Source organism: Microcebus murinus, chromosome 2, assembly GCF_040939455.1.
Source record: "Microcebus murinus isolate Inina chromosome 2, M.murinus_Inina_mat1.0, whole genome shotgun sequence".
Taxonomy (NCBI): domain Eukaryota; kingdom Metazoa; phylum Chordata; class Mammalia; order Primates; family Cheirogaleidae; genus Microcebus; species Microcebus murinus.
The window spans coordinates 92,163,033-92,187,186 of NC_134105.1; the positions used below are offsets into that span (position 1 = coordinate 92,163,033).

Below are 24,154 nucleotides of genomic sequence, written 5' to 3' on the forward strand. Positions count from 1 at the left end.
TGGGAGGCCAAGGCACGAGGATTGCTTGAGGCCAGGAGTTCAAGACCAGCCTGAGCAAGAGGGAGACCCTGTCTCTACAAAAAAATAGAAAGATTAGCCAGGTGAGGTGGTGCTCACCTATAGTCTCAGCTACTCAGAAAGCTGAAGCAGGAGGATCACTTGAGCCGAGGAGTTTGAGATTACAGTGAGCTAATAAATATGATGACACCACTGCACTCCAGCCTGGGAGACACAGTGAGAACCTGTCTCAAAAAATAAAATAATAATTATAAGAGAACATGATGAGTAATTATATACCAACAAATTAGATGAAATGGACAAATTCCTAGAGACACACAATCTACTAAAACTGATGAAGGAAGAAACAGAAAATCTGAATAGACCTTTAACTAGTAAGGCTATTGAATCAGTAATCAAAAACCTCCCAACAAAGAAAAACCCAGGAACAGATGCCCTCTCTGGTGAATTCTACCAAACATTTAAAGAAGAATTGACACCAGTCCTCCACAAGTCTTTCAAAAAAGTGAATAGGAGGGAACACTTTCTAATTCATTCTATTGAGACTAGCATTACCCCGATACCAAAACCAGACAAATTACACTACAAGAAAACTACAAACTAGTATCCTTTATGAATATTGATGTAAGAATCCTCAACAAAATGCTTAGCGAACTGAATTGGGATGCATATTATACACCATGACCAACTGAGATTTATTCCTAGAATGCAAGAATAGTTCACTATCCAAAAACCAATACAATTCACCATATTAATAAAATGAAGGGAAAAAAATTCCACATGATCATCTCAAATGATGCAGAAAAAGCATTTAATTAAATTCATGATAAAAAACACTTAATAACTAGGAATGTAAAGAAACTTTCTCAACATGATAAAGTCTATATACAAAAATCTACATCTAATGTCATATTTAGTAGTGAAAGACTTGTTTTTTTCCCCTAAGATTGGGAACAAGACAAGGATGTCAACATTGACTTTTTCTATTCAACATAGTACTTAAGTTCTAGTCCAAGTGATTAAGAAAGTGGGGGGATAAGGCATCCAAATTGGAAAAGAGGAAGTAAAATTATCTGTATACTCAGTCAAATGACATGATATATAGAAGAATTCCACAAACAAAACAAAACAAAACAAAAAACCTCCTGGAGCTAATAAGTCAACAAAGTTGCAAGACTTAGAATCAAAACACAAAATCCAGATGCATTTCTATACACTAGCAATAAACAATCTGTAAAGAACATTAAGGAAGCAATTCAATCTATAATGGCATAAAAAAATAGGATACTTAGGAATAAATTTAACCAAGGAAGCAAAAGTCTTATATACTGAAAACTATAAAGCATTGCTAAAAGAAATTAAACAAAACATAAATAGACATTCCACATCTAAGGACTGGAATATACATTTTTATGATAACAGTACTATCCAAAGTGATCCATAGGTTCAATGCAATCCTTACCAGAAGCCCAATGGCATTTTTATAGAAATAGAAAAATCCATCCTAAAATTCATGAAATCTCAAGAAACACTGAATAGCCAAAACAGTCTTGAGAAAGAAGAGCAAAGTTGGAGGACTAACACTTCCTGATTTCAAAAATTACTGAAAAGCAACAGTAATCAAAACGGTGTGGTACTGGCATGGTATGCACTACAGACCAATGGAATAAAATTAAGAGCCTAGAAATAAACCTTCACATATGTGAGCAATTGATTTTCTATTTTTTTCAATTGTTTTAAGCATGTTTTAAATTACTCATTGAAGTATTTTTATCATCACTGCTTTAAATCCTTATCAGATAATTCTGATGTCTGTCATCTCATCATTGTCACCTATTGTCTTTTTCTTAAATTCAATTTGAGATCTTCCTTGATCTTTGTGTGGTAAGTGATTTTCAACTGAAACCTGGATATTTTCACATTTTTTGAAACTCTGGATCTTAGTTAAACCTTCTCTTTTTTGCTGGGGATTTTTGATACTGTTCTGGCAGGGGATAGCATTGGGAGTGCTGCCTCACTACTACCAGGTAGATTCTACCTCTACCAGGTTCCTCACTTTGCCTCTGTTGACATCCAAGGGAAGACACTGTAGGAGAAGTTCCCCATGTGATCTCCACTGACACTGTGGTAGGGGTGGCCTCATTACCACGGGATGGTGGTAAACTCCTGATTCTCTTCTGATACTACTTCAATGAGGAGGCATTAGGGTGTCATATGCTAGGTGGAAGACCAGGCTACACTACATGGTCTCCACTGATGTTGCAGGGTAGGAAACCTCCCTCCAGACCAATGGAGATAATAGTCCAAGCTCTCCACTTGCCCTTCTCTAATAGCACCCCAGCAGGGGTATTGGAGTAACTTATTACAGCCTTGTGAGAGTGGAAGTCTAGGCTGCCCACTCAGCATTTGCTGGTATGGGTAGGATTGGGGCCAGCTTTTTCTTTGGTGATGACTAGAGTCTAGCAATTATTGTCTTAAAGTATTCTGTCTTGATACACTACCCCTTTCCTGGTTCTTTGGCTAGAGAGAGCAAGCTTTTGTTTGACATTTTTTGTCTACACTGTTGGCATTTCTAGGTGGTTGGTATTTTCAGTACCAACTTTGGGATATGTGAGGGAAAGAAAACCCAGGGAACTCACCACAATGTTGTTCCTCAGGTCCCAAGAGCCCTAACTGGTCTGCCTTCTTCTCTCCACTCTTCAGAATTTTCTTTTCTTTCTTTCTTTCTTTTTTTTTATATGCAATGTCCAGGATTTCTAGTTGCACTTAATGGGGAAAATAGGGCAAAGTATGTATACTAGATCTTCCTGGAAGTAGAAGTTCCCCATGAATAGCTTTCAGTAGTTTCCCCTGTGAGGGATTGAGCCATGTTTCTATGTTCTCATTTACTGGTTGAGGACCCACTCCAGACAACCCGGCTGTCTGGAACCATGGCACTGCTACTGGGCTCAATTTGAGTATTGACATTGCTGGAACCAAAATAAAATATTAGCACACTTACTCCAGGAGCACATTAAAAGAACATGCTGGCTGGGTGTGGTAGCTCACACCTTTAATGTCAACACTTTGGGAGGCTGAGGCAGGAGGATTACTTGAGTCCAGGAGTTTGAGACCATCCTGGGCAACATAGCAAGACTTCATATCTATAAAAAATGTAAATTAGCTCGTGTGGTGACACGAGCCTGTAGTCCCAGCTACTTGGGAGGCTAATGAAGAAGAATCGCTTGAGCCCAGGAGATTGAGGCTGCAGTGAGCTGTGTTATATCATTACACTCCAGCCTGGACAATAGAGCAAGATCCTGTCTCGAAAGAAAAAAGAAAAAAAAGAGAACCCAATAATACAACTGCATTAATAAACCAAAGGAGAAAATCCATGATCATTCCATAAGTACAAATATATGCAACTGATATAATTCAACATTCTGTCTGAAAAAATTCTTAAGAAAATAGAAATCAATGAATTCTTTCTGCAAGCAATTAAAAAATTAATATCTCCAATCTTCAGCATCACGATTAGTAGTGAAACACCAGAATCATTCCTATTTTCCTATTAAAATTAGATTTTAATTTAATTTAATCTTAATTTTAACCTCCCCCTATTATTTATATTATTCTGGGACTACTAGCCAGTGAAATAACCATGAATGTAAAATAAGTAACAATTCCTAGCAATTATACTCCCCTTCACTATATTGTTTCTCTTTGGAGTTGACATTAACTGTAAGATTGCTTAATTAGTTCCCTAGCCCCAACAGTTTTTCTGGCTTGCTTCCTTTCCTCACCCACCCATCTTACAGAGGTCTCAGCATGCTCCTTCATTCATTTGATGGGATTTATGATCAGGATCATGTCTTATATACTTTGTATTCCTAATGCAAAGAAAATAGTAGAACCTCAGTGAATATTTTCAGATTAATAATAAAAATGTGATATTAAAAATTGAAATGTATATGTTACATGAAGGTAAATCAGTAATTTTGTCTTGTTAAGGTTTGTTCAGAACCTAATACTTTGTGATTACACGGTATTTGACATCAATTTTTGTGATAGATCAAAATAGCATTTTCTAGGCCAGGCATGATGGCTCACACCTGTAATCCTAGAACTCTGGGAGGCTGAGGCAGGTGGATTGTTTGAGCTCAGGAGTTTGAGACCAGCCTGAGCAAAAACGAGACCCCATCTCTACTAAAAATAAAAAGAAATTACTTGTACAGCTAAAAATATACAGAAAAAAAATTAGCCGGGCATGGTGGCACATGCCTGTAGTCCCAGCTACTTGGGAGGCTAAGGCAAAAGGATCGCTTGAGCCCAGGAGTTTGAGATTGCTATGAGCTAGGTTGACGCCATGACACTCTAGCCCAGGAAAACAGAGTGAGACTCTGTCTCAAAAAAAAAAAAAGAAGCATATTCTAGAACTCTCAACATTTTAAAATTGGCCAAATTATAATAGTTTTTAAGTCTTAGACCTTCAGCTAATAATCCTTTGGATATTCCAAAATATTCTCAGGATTCAATAATGCAGGGTAAATAGACAGCCAAATGGCCAGGCAGCCCAGCCTTACGAAGGCTCTCGGCAATCTGGCAACTGGCACACACCCTCCCAATGGCCAACATGCCCAGGAAGAAGGTCAGCTCAGCCAAAGGGGCAATGAAGGAAGAGCCCAAGAGGAGATCAGCATGGTTGGCAGCTAAACTTATTCCTGCAGAAGTAGAAACAAAGCCAAAAAGGCAGCAGGAAAGGATAAATCTTCAGACAAAAAAGTGCAAACAAAAGTGAAAAGGGGAGCAAAGAGAAAACAGGCAGAAGTATCTGACCAAGAAACTAGAGATTTATCTGCAGAAAACAGAGACACTACAACCAAAAGTGTAGCTTCTGATGAAACAGGAGAGAAAGAAGCCAAGTCTGATTAATATCATATACCATGTCCTATCAGGGGTCCCTGTTTCCTTTCTTGTACAATCCAGAGGAATATTTTTATCAACTATTTTATAAATGCGAGTTCTTTTAGTAGCTCTAGAAACTTTTTTCTTTTTTTGAGATAGGGTCTCATTCTGTCACCCTGATTAGAGTGCAGTGGCATCATCATAGCTCACCACAACTTCAGACTCCTGGGCTCAACCCATCCACTGCCTCAACCTCCCCAGTAGCTGGGACTACAGGTATGTGCCACCATGCCCGGCTAATTTTCTCTATTTTCAGTAGAGATGGGGTTTCAAACTCCTGGGCTCCAGCAATTCTGCCACCTTGGCCTCTCAAAGTGCTAGGATTACAGGTGTGAGCTACTGCATCCAGCCTCACAACATTTTAAAGGGGGGAAATCCCACTTCATCCCATTTTTTAAGTGTAAATGCTTTTTTTAAACAAGTAAAATCATTTGTTGCTTGTTTATTTTTTGGTACAACCAGAAAATAGCATGGGATATTGAATTACAGGAGGCTTTGACTATCTTGGGTGTCAGCTTAGCATTTCATAGATGGGGACTTAGTTTTTATATCCTATAATACAAAGCATACTAAATGGCAATATGGAGTCACAGTCCTGTATTTAATATCTGGAACATTTTAAATTACCTCTATTTCCATAGTATTTTGTTTTTGTTTGGGGGATTTTTTGTTTGTTTGTATTTTGAGTGTTTTTTTGAGACAGAGTCTCACTCTGTCACCCCAGCTACAGTGCAATGGCATCATCATAGCTTACCACAACCTCAGACTCCTGGGCTCAAGCTATCCTCCTGCCTCAGCCTCACCAGTAGCTGGGACTACAGCTATGTGCCACCATGCCCAGCTAATTTTTTCTATTTTTAGTAGAGATGGGGTCTTGCTCTTCTCAGGCTGGTCTTGAACTCCTGACCTCAAGCAATCCCACCACCTTGGCCTCCTGCAGTGCTAGGATTACAGGTATGAGACACCGCATCCAGCTCCATGCTGTTTTTTAGTAGAATTGTTTCCTAAAGAAAACCACTGCTTGATCATGGCTCTCCCTGTCAGAACTGTGGGTACTTTGTAACATCTTTGGTCATGGTAGTCTTGTTTTCCTAATAACTTTGTTAATGTGCTGTGAAGATTGAAAATGTGTGTGCATAATGTATGTAAGTTGTGAATTGGTCAAACTTATGTAACCGCTTATTAACATATGAAGATAGTGGTACTTGATATCCTCTTAAGGAGAATTTGCCTCCAATTTTAAGCTGGAAAGACACTGGAATAACTATTAAAAAAGAATTACAACACATGGCTTTTTGGATTTTCAGTACATATGTTAAAAATTGTGTACACATTGAAATGCCTATGTACTGATCCTCAACCAATAAAATTTCAGTTACTAAAAAAAAGGGAGACATCCTATGGAATGGAAGAAAATATTTGCAAACCATACATCTGATAAGGGGCTATATTAATAATATATAAGGAACTCAACTCAATAGCAAAAAACCAAACCTATTTAAAAATGGACCAAAGACCTGAAAAGATTTCTCAAAAGAAGATACACAAATGGCCAACAGGTATATGAAAAATGTTCGGTATCACTAATGATCAGGGTAATGCCAATTAAAACCACAATGAGGTATCATTTCACATTTGTTAGGATGGCTATTAGCAAAAGGCCAAGATGTAACAAATATTGGAGAAAAAGGAACACTTGTACACTATTGGTGGGAATGTAAATTAGTATAGCCATTATGGAAAACAGTATGGAGATTCCTCAAAAAATTTAAAGTAGAACTACCATATGATCCAGCAATTCAACTTCTGGGTATATATCTAAAAGAAATGAAATCACAATGTCAAAGAGCTATCTGCACTCCCATGTTCATTGCACCGTTACAGTAGCCAACATATGGAATCAATCTTAGTGTTCATCAGTGGATGAATGGATAAAGAAAATGTGATATATATATACACAATGAAATAACACACAGGCTTAAGAAAAAAAGAAAGAGTACTCGCTTTGGCAGCACATATACTAAAATTGGAATGATACAGAGAAGATTAGCATGGCCCCTGCGCAAGGATGACACGCAAATTCATGAAGCGTTCCATATTTTTAAGTTTCTGCACTGCCAAGGAAACGATCATTAGAGCAAATAGACAACCCACAGAGTCGGAGAAAATATTTGCTCTCTACACTTCCAATAAAGGTCTAATAACAAGAATCTACCTAGAACTTAAAAGAATAAACAAGAAAAAAATCAAACAACCCCATCAAGAAATGGGCAATGGAAATGAACAGAAACTTCTCCAAAGAAGACAGAATAATGGCCTGCAAACATATAAAAAAATGTTCAGCATCTCTAATCATTAGAGAAATGCAAATCAAAACCACAATGAGATACCACCTAACCCCAGTGAGATTGGCCCGTATCAAGAAATCCCAAAAGAATGAATGCTGGCGAGGATGCAGAGAGACAGGAACACTCTTACACTGCTGGTGGGACTTCAAATTAGTGCAATCTTTGTGGAAAAGAATTTGGAGATACCTCAAACAACTAGAAATAGAAAACCATTCGACCCAGCAATAGCATTGTTGGGCATCTACCCAAAAGAACGTAAGTCACTCTATTATAAAGACATCTGCACCCGAATGTTTATGGCAGCACAATTCACTATTGCACGGTCATGGAAACTACCCAAGTGACCGTCAATTCATGAATGGATAACTAAAATGTGGTATATGCTCACAATGGAATATTACTCAATCCTAAGAAATGACAGTGAGCTAGCACCGTTTATGCTATCCTGGATTAAGCTTAAGCCCGTAATACAAAGCAAGACGATACAAGATCTGGAAAAGGGGCTACACATCTACTCGCCATCAAATTGGTACTGATTGACTAAAACTATGGTGCTCAAAAAATGGTAGTGTTCAACAAGGATTTGGTGGGGGGAGACCCACATCTTAAGAAAGTGGCGAGCATTGTGGGGGAGGGAGAGATTACCTCTATCCCTTTTTAGGGAGAGATAAAGAAAGATACACATGGTAACCAAAATGTCTGAGAAAAAAAAATCTGTAATCGGGAAGTGGGCAGGTGGAAGGGGGGAGGAGGGGAAGGGTATGTACTTACACGGTGGGTGCAGTGCGCACCACCTGGAGGCTGGACACATTAGAAGCTCTGGCATAGCGGGGTTGGGGGGGGGACAGGAGCAAGATATGTAACCCTAAAAATATTTGTACTCCCATAATATGAAGTAATACAAAATAAATAAATACATTTAAAAAAAAAGAAAGAAATCCTGTCATTTGTGACAACATGGATGAACCTAGAGGACATTATGCTAAATGAAATAATCCAGACAGAAAGGCAAATACTGCATGATCTCACTTATATGTGGAATCTAAAGAAGTCAAATTCACAGAAGCAGAGAGTAAAATAGAGGTTACCAGAAGCTAGGCAAGGAGTAGGGGTGGTGGGGTTGGAGAAATGTTGGTTAAAGGATACAAAATTTCAGTTAGGAGGAATAGGTTCAAGAGATCTATTGTACAACATGGTGACTATAGTTATTAACAATATATTGTATACTTAAAAATTACTGAGAGAGTAGATTTTAAATGTTTTCACCACAAAAAACAGTAAGTATGTCAGGCAATGGCTATGTTAATTAGCTGAATTTAGTCATTCCACAATGTATACATATATCAAAACATGTTATATGCCAAAAATACATACAATTTTTATTTACCATTTTTTTTAATTAAAAAAATTCATTGAGACAGTTACAATCAAAATAAGGCTGGTACAACCTGAAAAATCACTTAACTTTGACTAACTTTATATTTATCACTCTTACTTCTAACTCCTCACACAACTGTCTAAAACATGGGAATAGAATATATGCTTCCCCTTTTACTGCTGTTGTTTCTAAATTTAGCTGAAAAGTGTATGTAGTAGGTTAACCAAGACATTAATTTTTTTAGGTTAAATTACATCAAATTAATTTGTCCTCCTCAAGAAATTTTCAGTGTAGCCCTATGCACACCTGACACTCCAATTTAGTTGTGACAATGGATAAGTCCTGCAACTAATCTGAGATCCCTTGAACAAAAGCTAGTATGAAAAAAATTTTGACATAATATCTATTTTAAACTTTACCTCTGTTCCAGAGTATTTATCGCTGATAATATCCATCTGTCTCTTAAATAGTTCTAATACAGCATTGTAGACCAGTTCATACTGTTCCTGAAGGGCATCACAAACAGGAACAAATAAAAAAAAAAAAACCATGGTGAACTACAGAACCAGATTTCAGGACTACGAACACCAATCAAATCCTAATATAACAGACCCAAAAGGACCATCAACTTAAGTTATTAAACTTAATAACAATGCCTTACATTTGTATAGCCCAATTCAGATTTCAAAGCACTTTTAGGCTACTAGAAATAGCTAAATATGTGTATACTTCTAGCTAATGTACAAGGATCTTATGAAATGTGTCTTTATGTTTTATTAATATCCCACTTTCTTACTTATCTTTCCCTACACCATTGTCCCTTTAATTCTGTTTTCCTTGCTCACATTTAAAAAAATTTATTTCATTCTGGATGCATTTTTGGTAAGCCACCGTCATCTTTCCTGGAAAAAGGTTCATAGTGGTTGGCATATATACAGATAACAGATAGCTTCAACATGTATTCTCTCTCTCTTTTTTTTTTTTTTTTTTTTTTGAGACAGAGTCTTGCTCTGTTACCCAGGCTAGAGTGCTGGGGTGTCAGCCTAGCTCACAGCAACCTCAAACTCCTAGGCTCAAGCAATCCTCCTGCCTCAGCCTCCCAAGTAGATGGGACTATAGTCAAGTGCCACCACACCCAGCTAATTTTTCTATTTTTAGTAAAGATAGGGTCTCACTCTTCCAAAGGCTGGTCTTGAACTCCTGACCTCAAGCTATCCTCCCACTTCGGCTTTCCAGAATGCTAAGATTACAGGCAGGAGCCACCACACCCAGCCTAATAGCCACCACACCCAGTCTTTAACTTGACCCCCACAGTTGGTCTATATATTAGGTAGGTTGTTAGAGCTATTTATAGACAGTTTGTCCAGGGTCATACAGAAGCAATTTACAGGACTTGGCTTAGAAACTGAATCTTCTGGCCAAGCGTGGTGGCTCACGCCTGTAATCCTAGCACTCTGGGAGGCCAAGGCAGGAGGATCCTTTGAGCTCAGGAGTGCAAGACCAGCCTGAGCAAAAGTGAGACCCTGTCTCTACTAAAAATAGAAATTACTTGGACAGCTAAAAAATATACAGAAAAAAAATTAGCCGGGCATGGTGGCACATGCCTGTAGTCTCAGCTACTTGGGAAGCTGAGGCAAAAGGATCGATTGAGCCCAGGAGTTTGAGGTTGCCGTGAGCTAGGCTGACACCATGGCACTCTAGCCTGGGCAACAAAGTGAGACTCTGTCTCAAAATAAAAAGAAACTGAATTTTCTGGCTCTTACTTTAGTGTACTTAGATCAAATTTTTGAAATTTCATCATAATAAAGATACCAAAGAAAAGTAAACCACTGAATAAGGTTTGGGAATTTGTGGTTATAAAAGGATTTCACCATAGAGAAATGAGACCTCTATTACACAGTTTATGGGTTATTACCACTCTATTTTTGCCTCTGTACCTGCTCAAACACTTGATTTTGGATCTATTTTTTATCTGAATGGATCTATTCAGGATATTCCTTGATACTTTATAAACAATCCTATACAAATAAAGAACAACTTTTTTCAAAGATAATTTAGCAGGAAACAATGCAGAGTTTCTATCACCCAACACAGCCATTGGTATACTCTTTAATTTTTTTAAGAGAGAAAAATCAGACAGGAAGCATTCATTTGGTTACAGTGCCATTTCCTGGTTAGAGTAGTCTCAGAAAAAGCAGCTACAACTGTTAAGATATTTGTCATTGATAATGCCAAAATGTGAAGGCTTTTTCAGCTATCTTCCAACTCTTAAAAGTAGGTCTGAAATGGAATTTTTTTGAAATAGGGTATGGTTTTATGAATTGAGTATTACAGTTTACATAAATAGGTTACATACTTCCTGAGTCTTTATGCATTTACATGGAACAGCCTTCTTTCAAGTCTGACAGCACTAAACTAGCTAATGCTGTCATTTCACAGAAACTTTCCCCCTCACAGGTTGAATATAGAAAACACCTACAGTCACACATGAAAAAAAAATTATTTTTTTCCACCAGCTATTAGTGGAAAACCTGTGTAGGCCAAACAGGTAGGTTTATATTATAACAGCTCTTCATTTTTTTCCCCTTCAATTCACAACTTCTAGATTAAAATATCTGAACTGCCATTGTCAGTTGTTTTATCTCTAAACTTATGTGCAGGTTCATTTGTATGTGTTTTAAACACCTTAGGGTCATGCTATTTAAGTAGTAAAAAGTAGTTCTTACAAATTATGCAAATTGCCTATTACATATAAACATCAATAAATATTTGAAGAATGAATGAATGAGTAAATGCTTACTTATCTATTAAAGATGGAGAACACTTGGAAATGTGGATAAAATTATTGCTAAAGAAATATGGGTGAAATTAATATTGTAGACAGTGAGAGATTTGGGCTAAGAAGTGAAGGGAAGAACATTCCCTAATGGAGTGAACAAGCATCAGCAATCTTGTATGGGTTAAAAGATTTTGATATGTAAATATAGTATGATTGTAATTATGTTTTTTACAGAATGCATACAATAAGGAGCAGGAGAAACTATAGAAAAATAGTAACAATGGCTCTGTCTAGGTAATATGTATATGGTTGATTTTATTTTTAATTTTCAGTGTTTCCTAAGATGAGCATATGGACTGCATTCTACAGATTCTGTTATCACTTCCTGAAGCAGATATTATAAATTCATGATTTTCTGTAGTTTCAGAGATGAATTTTATTACTACAAAATTTCAAGTTAACATGATCCAGCTATTTCTAATAAGTCAAACAGCTTGTTTAATTGTTTTTTAACATCTTTTGTAAGAAATATTATATTGGTTTCTCAATATTTTATGAAGAAACAATAAAATTTAAGGAATGAAAGGAATTTGTTCCAGGACAAGGGATACACACAAAATGCTGGAATATTCAAAGTTAGAGGAAATGGCAAAGGACTTTAAAGCACTTAATAGTAGGCGGGGCGTGGTGGCTCATGCCTATAATCCTAGCACTCTGGGAGGCCAAGGTGGGAGGATTGCTCGAGGTCAGGAGTTTGAAACCAGCCTGAGGAAGAGCCAGACCCCGTCTCTATTAAAAATAGAAATTAGGCCGGGCGCGGTGGCTCACGTCTGTAATCCTAGCACTCTAGGAGGCCAAGGCGGGCGGATTGCTCAAGGTCAGGAGTTTGAAACCAGCCTGAGGAAGAGCCAGACCCTGTCTCTACTATAAATAGAAAGAAATTAATTGGCCAACTAATATATATAGAAAAAAAATTAGCTGGGCATGATGGCACATGCCTGTAGTCCCTGCTACTCGGGAGGCTGAGGCAGCAGGATTCCTTGAGCCCAGGAGTTTGAGGTTGCTGTGAGCTAGGCTGACGCCATGGCACTCACTCTACCTGGGCAACAAAGTGAGACTCTATCTCAAAAAAAAAAAAAATTAATTAATTGGCAAACTAAAAATATATATAGAAAAATTAGTCCTAGCTACTCGAGAAGCTGAGGCAAATACAATTGCTTGAGCCCAGGAGTTAGAGGTTGCTGTGAGCTAGGCTGATGCCACGGCACTCACTCTAGCCTGGGCAACAAAGCGAGACTCTGTCTCAAAAGGAAAAAAAAGCACTTACAAAAAAAAAAAAAAAAAAGGGCCGGGTGCGGTGGCTCACGCCTGTAATCCTAGCTCTCTGGGAGGCCGAGGCGGGCGGATTGCTCAAGGTCAGGAGTTCAAAACCAGCCTGAGCAAGAGCAAGACCCCGTCTCTACTATAAATAGAAAGAAATTAATTGGCCAACTGATATATATATGTAAAAAATTAGCCGGGCATGGTGGCACATGCCTGTAGTCCCAGCTACTCAGGAGGCTGAGGCAGGAGGATCGCTTGAGTCCAGGAGTTTGAGGTTGCTGTGAGCTAGGCTGACGCCACGGCACTCACTCTAGCCTGGGCAACAAAGTGAGACTCTGTCTCAAAAAAAAAAAAAAAAAAAAAAAAAAAAAAAAAAGCACTTAATAGTAAATTATTATTTATTTCCAAGCAGTCAGCTGTTTTTTGTTTTTTTTTTTAATTAATAGAGACAGGTGGGGGTCTCACTCTTGCTCAGGCTGATCTCCAACTCCTGAGCTCAAGCAATCCTCCTGCCTTAGCCTCCCAGAGTGCTAGGATTGCAGGCGTGAGCCACCATGCCCAGCCTTTTTTTTTTTTTTTTTTTTTTTTGTTTCAAACAACAGAAATTTATTCTTTCATAATTCTGCAGGCCAGAAGCTTGAAAGCAAAGTGTGAGCCGGGCTGATTCCTTCTAGAGGCTCTAAGGGAAAACCCATTCTATGCCTCTCCCCAATATCTGGTGGTTGCTGGCAATCCGTGGTATTCCTTGGTTTATAGCTGCACAACTTCCATCTCTGCTTTTTCTTCACATGGCTGCCTCGTCTACTCCTCAGCTGTTTTTCAATGCCATACCATTAAACAGAGATGGAACAAAGCTCAGACACATGTTCTGATCCATTCACCATATACCATACCTGAGTTTGAACTAATGAAGGCCTCTGTGTTCGCATTTCCTGGATCAAACTAAAAACACTGAAGTTCTCAGGAATTATCTATCAAATAAAAGGGAAAAATATTTTATTATTTTTGATCCTCTGTTGAAAAGTATTGCTACTTTTTCATAGTCTCATACTTCCATGACATCTACTCTCCTGACATGGGATAATATCAGAAAAAGAATGAATTTTTAAAACAAATGAGGTTTCTTATCATTTGCAACATGATTTTTAGAGCCTGGTGCTTTCCCTAGAAATGACTGAAAAAACTCTTCAGAATGATTTCACATGGTGTAATCAAATGTCTCAAACTAAAGAAATAATGAAGGACAAGGGCTCAGATGAGCAAGCATGAGAGTTTTATGAAATAAAAGTTGACAGATAAATCTAAAGCCCATATTTTAAACTTCCCATTTCCTATTAGACATTTAAAGTGATTTAGAGATTGGAACACAAAATTTGATTATAGTTAGTTGAATCCATTTACTAAAGCAGTTTGGATAAAGGAAGGGTAACTATGTAATTTGAGCAGTGGTTCTCAAACTTTAGCGTGCATCAGATTCACCTCAAGCTTGCTGGGCCCTACCTCCAGAGTTTCTAATTCAATCCATTGGGGTGGGGTCAAACAATTTGCATTTTTAACAAGTTCTCAGGTGATACTGAGGCTTCTTGTCTGGAGACTACATTTTAAGAACCACCTACTTAAGAACTAAATTAATCATCTGACAGGGTGAGTCTATAGGCGAATATATTCTAGAAAAGATGAATCACGAAGGTACATATTTTGAAAAACCAAACAATTCCCAAGCCTGAAAGCAGATAGAGTAAGCAAATGGGAAATACCTGTTGAGAGAAACTCACCCCATCTTTCAGCAACATCCATGTATAATCAATAGCACAAATAACACCAGTCCTTCCACAGCCAGCACTGAAATGAAAGATCACAGTAGCATGTACCCTTGTAGAGAGTGGGTCATGGACAATAGCTGGAAAATTTCACCACCAGATTTGAGGAAGAAGAAACCTAGAGGCAATGAAACTTTTCAAACCCTACCATTTCCCAAAGCACATTTGTCATGCCACCGTGAACCTCAGGACAGGTCCTAAGCAACTTCTCAGGGCATGGATATCTAGAGCTGTACAGTACACAAGTAACTTATCAGGGAAATATGAATTCAATGCTCAAGTTGAATTTTTATAGCTTTTTCTGCTATTGACCCTCCCTTTTTCTTTAATTTTTTTTATTTATTTTTTTTGACCCTCCCTTTTAATTCCAGAGTCCTAGCCAGAATTTGATATTTGGTTTCTTCTAGGTAGAAGGCTCATACACAGCATCATACCTGCAGTGAATGCATATGGGAACACTGTCATCTTCTTGGTAACAACGCACATCCCAGATGAGCTCAAGAATAGGGTCTATAGATGAGGGCACATCATGGTCTGGCCAATTCTTATAATGAAACTGGTAGATAGTTCGAGTTTCCTATAAAATAATAGTCAAAATAAAGAGATTTCAAGGTTAGGACTTCACCTAACCTTAGTCTGACTTACTAAGTTATATCTACATATTTCTTTATTTTTTATTTATTTATTTATTGAGACAGAGTCTCACTCTGTTGCTCAAGCTAGAGTGCCGTGGCATCAGCCTAGCTCATAGCAACCTCAAATTCCTGGGCTCAAGCAATCCTTCTGCCTCAGCCTCCCAAGTAGCTGAGACTACAGGCATGCACCACCATGCCCAGTTAATTTTTTATATATATTTTTAGTTGTCAAGCTAATTTCTTTCTATTTGTAGTAGACATGGGGTCTCGCTCTTGCTCAGGCTGGTTTCAAACTCCTGATCTTGAGCGATCTGCCCGCCTCGGCCTCCCAGAGTTCTAGGATTATAGGCGTGAGCCACCGTGCCCGGCCTAAGTTATATCTATATTCCTTTTTGCAATTTATTCTACTTTCTTCTCTATAGATCTCTGGTGACCAGGTGCTTTCTGAGAACAATTAAAAGTGATTTCGGGTCACTTACTATTAGCTTGTCCCCATCTGCCCTATTCACAAGAGGAGACAGATATGAAAATAGTTCAAACCACAGCTTCCCAACTGGTGTGCTTCAAATGGGTCACAGGTATGCTGATATATTAAATCCCTTTGCCTTAGAAAGGTTGAGTAGGGCCTAGGACAGCCTGAGCTCACATCTTGATCCCCAGTCTCTATTCACTGTTCAGCCTCTATTTACCCTACAAATATTATCATTTTATATGTGTGTTGTGGTGTGGAATTGATTGGGAAGCACAGATTACAGCAAAGGTATCTCAAATATGAAGACTTATTTAGGACATCAAAGACTCCACCACTCCCCGTTTTCTTATGCCTATCCTGAGTCACACACATATATATTTATGTCCCTAATTTCCATAGGCTTTTGAGTTTATAACTCTTGTTTTATACTTACACTATTGAACTTGGCTTTTAGAGTCCTGATAACGTAATCGGATTTCCTTTTTTCAGCTTCCTAAGAAGAAGAAGAAGATTAAAATATTAGTAATTTCAAAGGCAAGTAAGCTCTCTATAAACTAAATCCTGGAGCCTTTGCTCAGCCATAATGGGAACAGACCTTATACTTACACAGGATATAGAGAAAGGGCCAAACTGCAGCTGCATCTCTCCTGGGTCAGCCCAGTAGCGCTCACATTTTTTCTGTTGCACAAAGCAAAATGTAGTGATTTTTCTCCATATATTCTAGTCTCTTCTGGGAAATAAAACTCACTCCCTCATTCAGAAGCAACTTCAGCTCTTGTCCTTCATCTTAGGTTAGGTACTTCTAACCCCCTTGGGTTTCAACTCCTGTATCATTGTAATCTCCAAGGATGGGAAAATTAACATTAAAGGATACAAATTATAGACTTCCTGGAAGTCTGAAATAGTGGAAATAGGGATGTTTGCCCTATTTTCAGCATTTCAAAAGGACCAACAGAAATTATATGTCTATTAAAACAACTGTACAAGACTCTAGCATTCTGGGAAGCTAAAGCAGGAGGATTGCTTGAGCTCAGGAGTTGGAGACCAGCCTAAGCAAGAGTGAGACCTCCCCACCCGTCTCTATTAATTTGAAAAAAAAAACAGCTAAAATACCAAATTTCCTTGGTTTTGATTAGAATTATCAACTGAGGAAGGCAACAGTAGGTTAGAACAATGATGTCCAGTAAAAATAAATGTGAACCACATAGGTAATTTAAAATTTTCTAAAAGTCACGTTAAGAAATAAAAACAGATGAAATTAATTTTAATAACATCTTAGCCCAATATACAAAAATTTCAATGTATAATCAATATAAAATAGTTATTAGATATTTGACTTTTTTTTTTACTAAGTCTTCAAAACCCAGTGTGTATTTTATATTTATAGCTAATCTCAATTAAGATGCTAAATTTTTACTGGAAATATTTTTCCATTTAGATTTAATAGAATTTACATATGAAAATTTTTCACATACCCAAGTTGTTCCATACTTAAGGTTTTCCATTAATCAAACTGAGTACCAGTTTTAAAATTTAAATTACTTAAAATTAAACAAAATAATTGAGTTTCTCAGTCACAATAGCCATATTTTAAGTGCTTAATAGCTATATGTGGCTAGTAGATGCCATGTTGGTCAGCACAGGATTAGAAGCTCTGACTAGCAGTTAAAGATGTCTGATTACTAGAAATGGGAAAGTAAATTGTTACTTTAAAAAACATATATTTTTTTTACCTTAAAACATAAGAGTCTACTGGGAAAATGAATAATAGGGGTTCTTAGGGGTAAAAAAGAAAACCAACCCAAGAGTCATGTGGCATTCCCAAACTGAAAACTAGGAGAATAACATAATTTTTACCTAGGTACACTTAAGGTAATTTCTGCTGCCAATTTTTCCATCCTTTTTCTTCTTTCCTTACCTTTAAGTCAGCAGGCACTAGAAAGTAACTCACCTTTCCCATTTCAAACTCCATGCATGCCATAACAATGATCTGGGGGGATGAAATAGAAACTTAAACATTTATATAGTTAGAGCAGTTAATACATGAGTTCCAGAGTCAGAAATTGTTATTCATTCTTTTCAGTTTTGTTTGTTTTGTTTTTCTTTGAGTTGGTGTCTCACTCTGTCACCCCAGCTAGAGTGCAGTGGCATCATCATAGCTCACTGCAACCTTATATTCCTGGGTTCAAGCAATTCTTCTGCCTCAGCCTCCTGAGTAGCTGGGACTACAGATGTGCCACTACACCTGGCTAATTTTTCTATATCTTGTAGAGACAGGGTCTTGTTCTTGCTCAGGCTGGTCTCAAACTCCTGGCCTCAAGCAGTTCTGCCTCGGCCTCCCACAGTGCTAGGGTTATAGGAGTGAGCCACTGCACCTGGCCTGTTTCGTTTGTTTTTTAACCAAAAAAGAAATCCTGGTAACTTATAAAATGCTGCTCTTACTCTTCCTTTTTTCCATCCCTACTTCCCATTTCTCTAGTCAAATCAGTAAATTCTTGTTACCAAATGATCCTGTCAAGATAAGAACTACTATTTCCTTGAACAAGAATGACATTGTGATTTTGATGCCTGAACTCTGAAATTCCATCAGCCAATTAACAAAAAAAGCATTAGTTTTAATAGATAGGAAGTCTCAGTCACACATCCTGATATTCTACCCTCTCTAATACTAAGAACTAAAGAATAAAGTAGTAATAAAAACAACTCTACATACTTACCAGGACACTGTATTCCCAAATCATCCTCCAGAAGTCCAGTAAAGTTGAAGATAAAGGACCTTGGGTGGCAATATAAGCCTTGGGTCCATAAACTCCCTAAAAGGGAATAGAAATTATATGGGGTAACTATAGATAATACACTTTTCTTCTCACCTGTTTCCCCCCGAACCTACACCTTTTTTTTTAGGTATCTAGAGAAATATAGTCACTTCTCGGCCTTTTGGCTAAGATCAAGTATGAGAAATATAGAATGCTTTTATTTCCTTTCAATGTACCTTAATGAAGTTGGCATTGATGTAGCTGGAATCTTCATCAGAGGTTATCAGGGACAGTGCTACCCGGCTATAATCATCTATAATACAAAAGAAAGGCATAGTATAATTAAGAGGGCTTAGTCAGGGGGTTTACTGTAAGTCAGAGGCTAACACTGTGAATAATGGATACTCATGAGTGAGCAACTGAATGAATGCATTTTTTGCATTCATAAATAATGCAAACTCATTTGCCAATGCCCTGTTCTAAGATTAGGAACAGCAAGCAATGGGTAAAAAGAGATAGCAGTGATTGAATTTGGGAGAAAGTGTGAGTTTATAGGGAAAAATGGAACTTACAGGGCAAAATATCTTTATATCTGTTTTTCTTGATATTCTTGGGCCTCTCAGCCACAGTTGTAGGATAGGTTTTGTCTGCTTTGTACTTGGTAGATTGCCTTTTCAGCTTCTGTAATAAAATTCCAAGAATAATTAATCTTTCTAGAGAAAGGAGGTAAGAATCTGTCTGTAGAGAACTTTCCTTCTTCACTGCCCAAACATTCTATCTCAAGCCTTTTAACATCCTATGGGGCTGACTCCATTCAGAACAGAGCTGCAGGACATAAGGACAGCAGAGTTCAGTAGCATTTGGAGAAGTGAAAAGATCACACTTACTGCAGCTGAGCCACAAATAGCTAAAACTTAGAGGTGAAACTGGTGAATATTGTAATAACTAAATATCTTCTGAGAGGAAGCTCTATGCTCCACCCAAAGGGCAGATATTGAAAGTTTGATTTACTTTCTTTATAGTTGCTATTTATATTTAGTTTAATGGTCAACAGGAAAGTTATTAAGTTACATTAGTCTTTTTACTTCAGATCACTTTTTTTCCTAAGTGGAAATGGAGCTTAAGTGTATAAAGTCTATATGTAGCAAATTTCCAAGATTTCAATCCCCCAAATGGTCATTTTTTTTATATGATCCAAACTTTAAGCCCACTCCTCAACCAAACAATAATCTTTAAAGAATATCATATTCTATTGGTAGAATATGATCTGTGCCAGGCAGGAGCTAGCTTAATGTGGTTGAGCAAGATTCCTCAAAATAGTGAAGTAACTCCTTACAATTATTCTCTTTTCTAATATTATACTATAGACCAAAATTTAAGGTCAGAGGACATGACTCTTTGGCTCTTAGGAATCAACCTTGTTCCAAATTTTGTTTATCATTCCAAGAAACCACATTTACTAGACCTAGCTTTTGTGAGCCTTTACTCAATTTGCAAAAGATGGAAGGAGGTGACATCTATGATAATAAAAATATTTGTTGAATTAAACTGAAGAAAATAATTTTCATTATTTTCCCACCATTTAATGGTGAGTGGTCACATGAGGAACAATATATATCTCCAATGGGCTAGATCCCTCAGCATCTACTCAGTCTTCATTCTCCTTAACTTCCTTCTTGAAATTTCCTCCTACTTTGGCCCTCATTAGTTTATGTTATCTTGGTTCTCCTTCCCACTTCTCACTCTTTCTTTCTTTCTTTCTTTCTTTCTTTTTTTTGAGACAGAGTCTCGCTTTGTTGCCCAGGCTAGAGTGAGTGCCATGGCGTCAGCCTAGCTCACAGGAACCTCAAACTCCTGGGCTCAAGCAATCCTGCTGCCTCAGCCTCCCGAGTAGCAGGGACTACAAGCATGCGCCACCATGCCCGGCTAATTTTTTCTCTATATATTAGTTGGCCAATTAATTTCTTTCTCTTTATAGTAGAGACGTGGTCTCGCTCTTGCTCAAGCTGGTCTCGAACTCCTGACCTCGAGCAATCCGCCTGCCTCATCCTCCCAGAGTGCTAGGATTACAGGCATGAGCCACAGCGCCCGGCCTCACTCTTTCTTATTGGTTCTCTGTTTTTGTTTTTTTTTTCTTTTTGTCTTCTAATTGAGAATTACCCAAAGTTCCAAAGTTAAATCCTCAAGTTTCTGCTCTTCTATTGTTATATGCATTTGCTCAGAGATATCACATGCTCTTATAGAAAGCATACAAGTGTTTGTTGACTTATTTAACTGATTCAAACTGAATTATATTTCCAACTCCTACTGGATCAATTTCAAATGTTTATATTGAAATTTGATTACTAAATTCTGGTCCTGAATTCCCAACCATGTCCTCAACATTTCCACTTAAGTATGTTATTATACCTTTAGACTCGGCACATTTAAAACTAACATCATCATTGTCTCCAGTGTAAATGCTAGTGGCACTATCTTTATCCCAGATGGCCATACTTTAGAAACTGAGAGTCACTTTTGGTTCCCCTTCCCATAATTCCCACCTCCAATTGTGTTAGCAAGTTCAACTGATTCTTCCCATGCACGATCTTGCATTAGCCTTCCTTTCCATGCCCACAAACAGATATCTTAGTTTAGGCCTTTTCCCCTAAAGCTTGAACTACCACAGTTGCTTCTTAATTAATCTTCACATATTTCTTTTCTCCATTCAAATCTATTGTACAAAATTATGCAAACTAATTTTACTAAAATACTGTTTTCCTTATCTTTTCTGTACTCAGAACAACCTCAGTGAATCCCTTTTGATTCTAGGGGAAAAAATTCAAACTCCTTAACCAAGTACTTAAGGCTCTCCCAGTTAGACCCCAAGCAAACTTTCATATACTTACCATTGCCTCCAACTATGAGGTCTCTAAAGATGACTTCTAGGTTCAAGATTATAAAAATTGATATCACTGACAACTATGTATTATATGATATGTCTTCAAAACTAGCACTTTTCTTTTTTTTTTTTTTTTTTTTTGAGACAGAGTCTCGCTTGTTATCCAGGCTAGAGTGAGTGCCGTGGTGTCAGCCTGGCTCACAGCAACCTCAAACTCCTGGGCTCAAGCAATCCTCCTGCCTCAGCCTCCCACGTAGCTGGGACTACAGGCATGTGCCACCATGCCCGGCTAATTTTTTATATATATGTCAGTTGGCCAATTAATTTCTTTCTATTTATAGTAGAGACGGGGTCTCGCTCTTGCTCAGGCTGGTTTTGAACTCCTGACCTTGAGCAATCCGCCCGCCTCGGCCTCCCAAGAGCTAGGATTACAGGCGTGAGCCACAGCGCCCGGCCTCAAAACTAGCACTTTTCTTATAAATGTACCCCCAGTACTGCTTTTGCATTTCGAAGCCATGATTATGGTCAATTTTGTTCCACATGGAGAACTAATCAATAGAAGTAAGGAAATCAAGAAAGACATTTTCTCAAGTGACTAGCAACAAGAAAAAATTTTAAAAGCTGGGAATGGTTAATTACTATAACTTAGTTGCTTATATTTCATATAGTGTTTTCACATAATTAATTAGGATATGCATCTATCTGTAGTAGTTTACTTAAGGAGACTTAACTAAGTAGTTTTTAAAAACGGGGTGGGGAAAGGAGATCCTAAAATAAAGATATAATAACACTGAGGAGATATACTGAGAAAAGAAATAATATAGAAAAAAATTTGATCTAATAACTCATCCAGAAAACTGCAACTTTAAATGTAATGACGTGTAACAAAAATAATTTTACTATAGGCTAATTGATATAAACTAGATTTCGGTTCCTACATCTTATTTCTGGTCACAAAACCTTCTAAATAAACATCAAAACACTTATAATATTAAACATTAAAATAAATGTGATCTATACAAAACAAAAACAAAAAATCATCCAAATCCATCATTAGGTTTCAAAATTGGCTCAGGATACCTTGTTAAATATGTCAATGATTCTACAAGGAGAGGAAAAATGTTGAGATCATAATATGTTTGTTAGCTGGGAGTTCATTACACAAACATTACCAAATATCTAGAATCTAATTAAATGATACTTTCCAAATAATAAATAGCTCATTAAATTATTAGTGTATAGGAATGTAAACTTTTCCAACTAAGGATGCCAAATGGAACAGATGGCCACTGCTTACTTATTTGCTGGACCACAAAAGCCAACATGTATTGTTACAGTGACCATTTTTTTCTATTTCTAGAGATCAGTCATACACAGGCAACCTTGAAAAGCAGGTATGCAATCAGTTCTTAAATCTTAACTTTTTTACCACACAGTAGTCCCCTCTTATCGGCAGTTTTACTTTCCATGGTTTCAGTTACCTGTGGTCAACTGCAGTCTAAGAATATTACAGTATTTTGAGAGAGACCACATTCACATGATTTTTATTACAGTATAATTGTTCTATGTTATTATTAGTTATTGTTGCTAATGTCTTACTGTGCCTAATTTATATATTAAACGTTATCATAGGTATGTATATATAGGAAAAAACAACATAGTATATATAGGGTTCAGTATCATCCGCAGTTTCAGGCATCCACTGGGGGTCTTGGAAAATATCCCCCACAGAAAAAGGGTGACTCCTATAGTTTGAATTCTTGTAGATTTTTAGAATTGGATTTGGGAGGAGAGGTGCTGAACTGGTATCTGTACAGGGTATTTTTACACCAAGATGTATGTATACAAGTGGACTAGTTTGGGAATTAAACTAAGGGCATGACACAGACACACGATAGCCTATAAAGTATTTCTGCTGAAGTTATGATAATTTTCCAGCCCTCTCTGCTTTTATGCAACTTCAGAATGATCATTTTCAGGTTGTTATTGAGCCCAGGGCTGCTGAAAAGATCTTGAGTCCCAGAATAGCTCCTTCTAGAAATCTTCAGAACTGAATCCAGTGCATACTCCTTGATATACTGGTTTTTATCTGTTTGTTTTGTTTTGCTTGTGAGATGCTTTATAGGGAGAATACTATACAGAAACGCCTTTTTATAAAATATGCTTCAATTAATTTGGCAAAGTATCACAGATAAAGATTGTGTGTGTGTGTGTGTGTAACTGATGCTTGTTTAGCTGCCTTTACTGCCACCTTCAACAATGGGGCAGAATGGCTTTTTTTTTTTTTTGCCTATTCTTTTCCTCTTCCTGGAGATATTTGGCTGGATGACAAAGGGAGACACTCTTTTAGCAAAACATCACACAGGAAATGCCTACAGAATTTTTAACTTGTAAAGTGTGAAAAATTTGATTTTTTTTTCCCCAGACATCTTATCTTAATGTCAGACCACTGTGAAGGCCTCTCCTTCTCTTTTTGCTTGGCCCCTGGCTCTAACGCTCCAACAGAGAACAAAACAGGACAGAATTAGGGCAGAAGACCTGATAAACCCCACCAGAAAAAGAGGAACTCTGAATGTAGGAAGCAAAAGGGTATGAAAGAGAAAGCAGCTGTAATCCTAGCACTCTGGGAGGCTGAGGTGTGTGGATCATTTGAGCTCAGGAGTTCAAGACCAGCCTGAGCAAAAATGAGACCCCGTCTCTACTAAAAAAAATAGAAAGAAATTAGCTGGACAACTTAAAATGTATAGCAAAAATTAGCGGGGCATGGTGGTGCATGCCTGTAGTCCCAGCTACTCAGGAG

The 24,154-nt window shown here is 37.6% G+C and overlaps 1 protein-coding gene, 1 long non-coding RNA gene, 1 other non-coding gene and 1 pseudogene across 6 annotated transcripts in view; 3 read left to right on the forward strand and 1 right to left on the reverse strand.

Moving 5' to 3' along the window:
- LOC105878734 (uncharacterized) overlaps positions 1-24,154 on the forward strand; it is an 84,670-nt gene that overhangs the window by 23,339 nt on the left and 37,177 nt on the right. The gene's annotated exons all lie outside the window — the stretch shown is intronic.
- PTPN22 (protein tyrosine phosphatase non-receptor type 22) overlaps positions 1-24,154 on the reverse strand; it is a 58,223-nt gene that overhangs the window by 21,534 nt on the left and 12,535 nt on the right. Inside the window, exons 2-11 of one of the 2 annotated variants that reach the window (XM_075999997.1) lie at positions 19,046-19,154; positions 18,710-18,786; positions 18,435-18,530; positions 17,669-17,707; positions 16,324-16,395; positions 16,151-16,210; positions 15,045-15,187; positions 14,566-14,632; positions 13,684-13,761; positions 9,108-9,188 (exon numbers count right to left, since the gene is read on the reverse strand). In XM_075999997.1, the coding sequence (XP_075856112.1) occupies positions 9,108-9,188; positions 13,684-13,761; positions 14,566-14,632; positions 15,045-15,187; positions 16,151-16,210; positions 16,324-16,395; positions 17,669-17,707; positions 18,435-18,530; positions 18,710-18,786; positions 19,046-19,154 (822 nt within the window). Of the gene's footprint in view, positions 1-9,107; positions 9,195-13,683; positions 13,762-14,565; positions 14,633-15,044; positions 15,188-16,150; positions 16,211-16,323; positions 16,396-17,668; positions 17,708-18,434; positions 18,531-18,709; positions 18,787-19,045; positions 19,155-24,154 lie in introns of both variants that reach the window. The other variant, XM_012778433.2, reaches the window with a different exon arrangement.
- Positions 893-8,029, forward strand: LOC142869561 (non-histone chromosomal protein HMG-14 pseudogene; annotated as a pseudogene).
- LOC142869689 (U6 spliceosomal RNA) lies at positions 6,959-7,065 on the forward strand. The gene has a single exon (XR_012918263.1). It is a non-coding gene; the product is annotated as a U6 spliceosomal RNA (small nuclear RNA).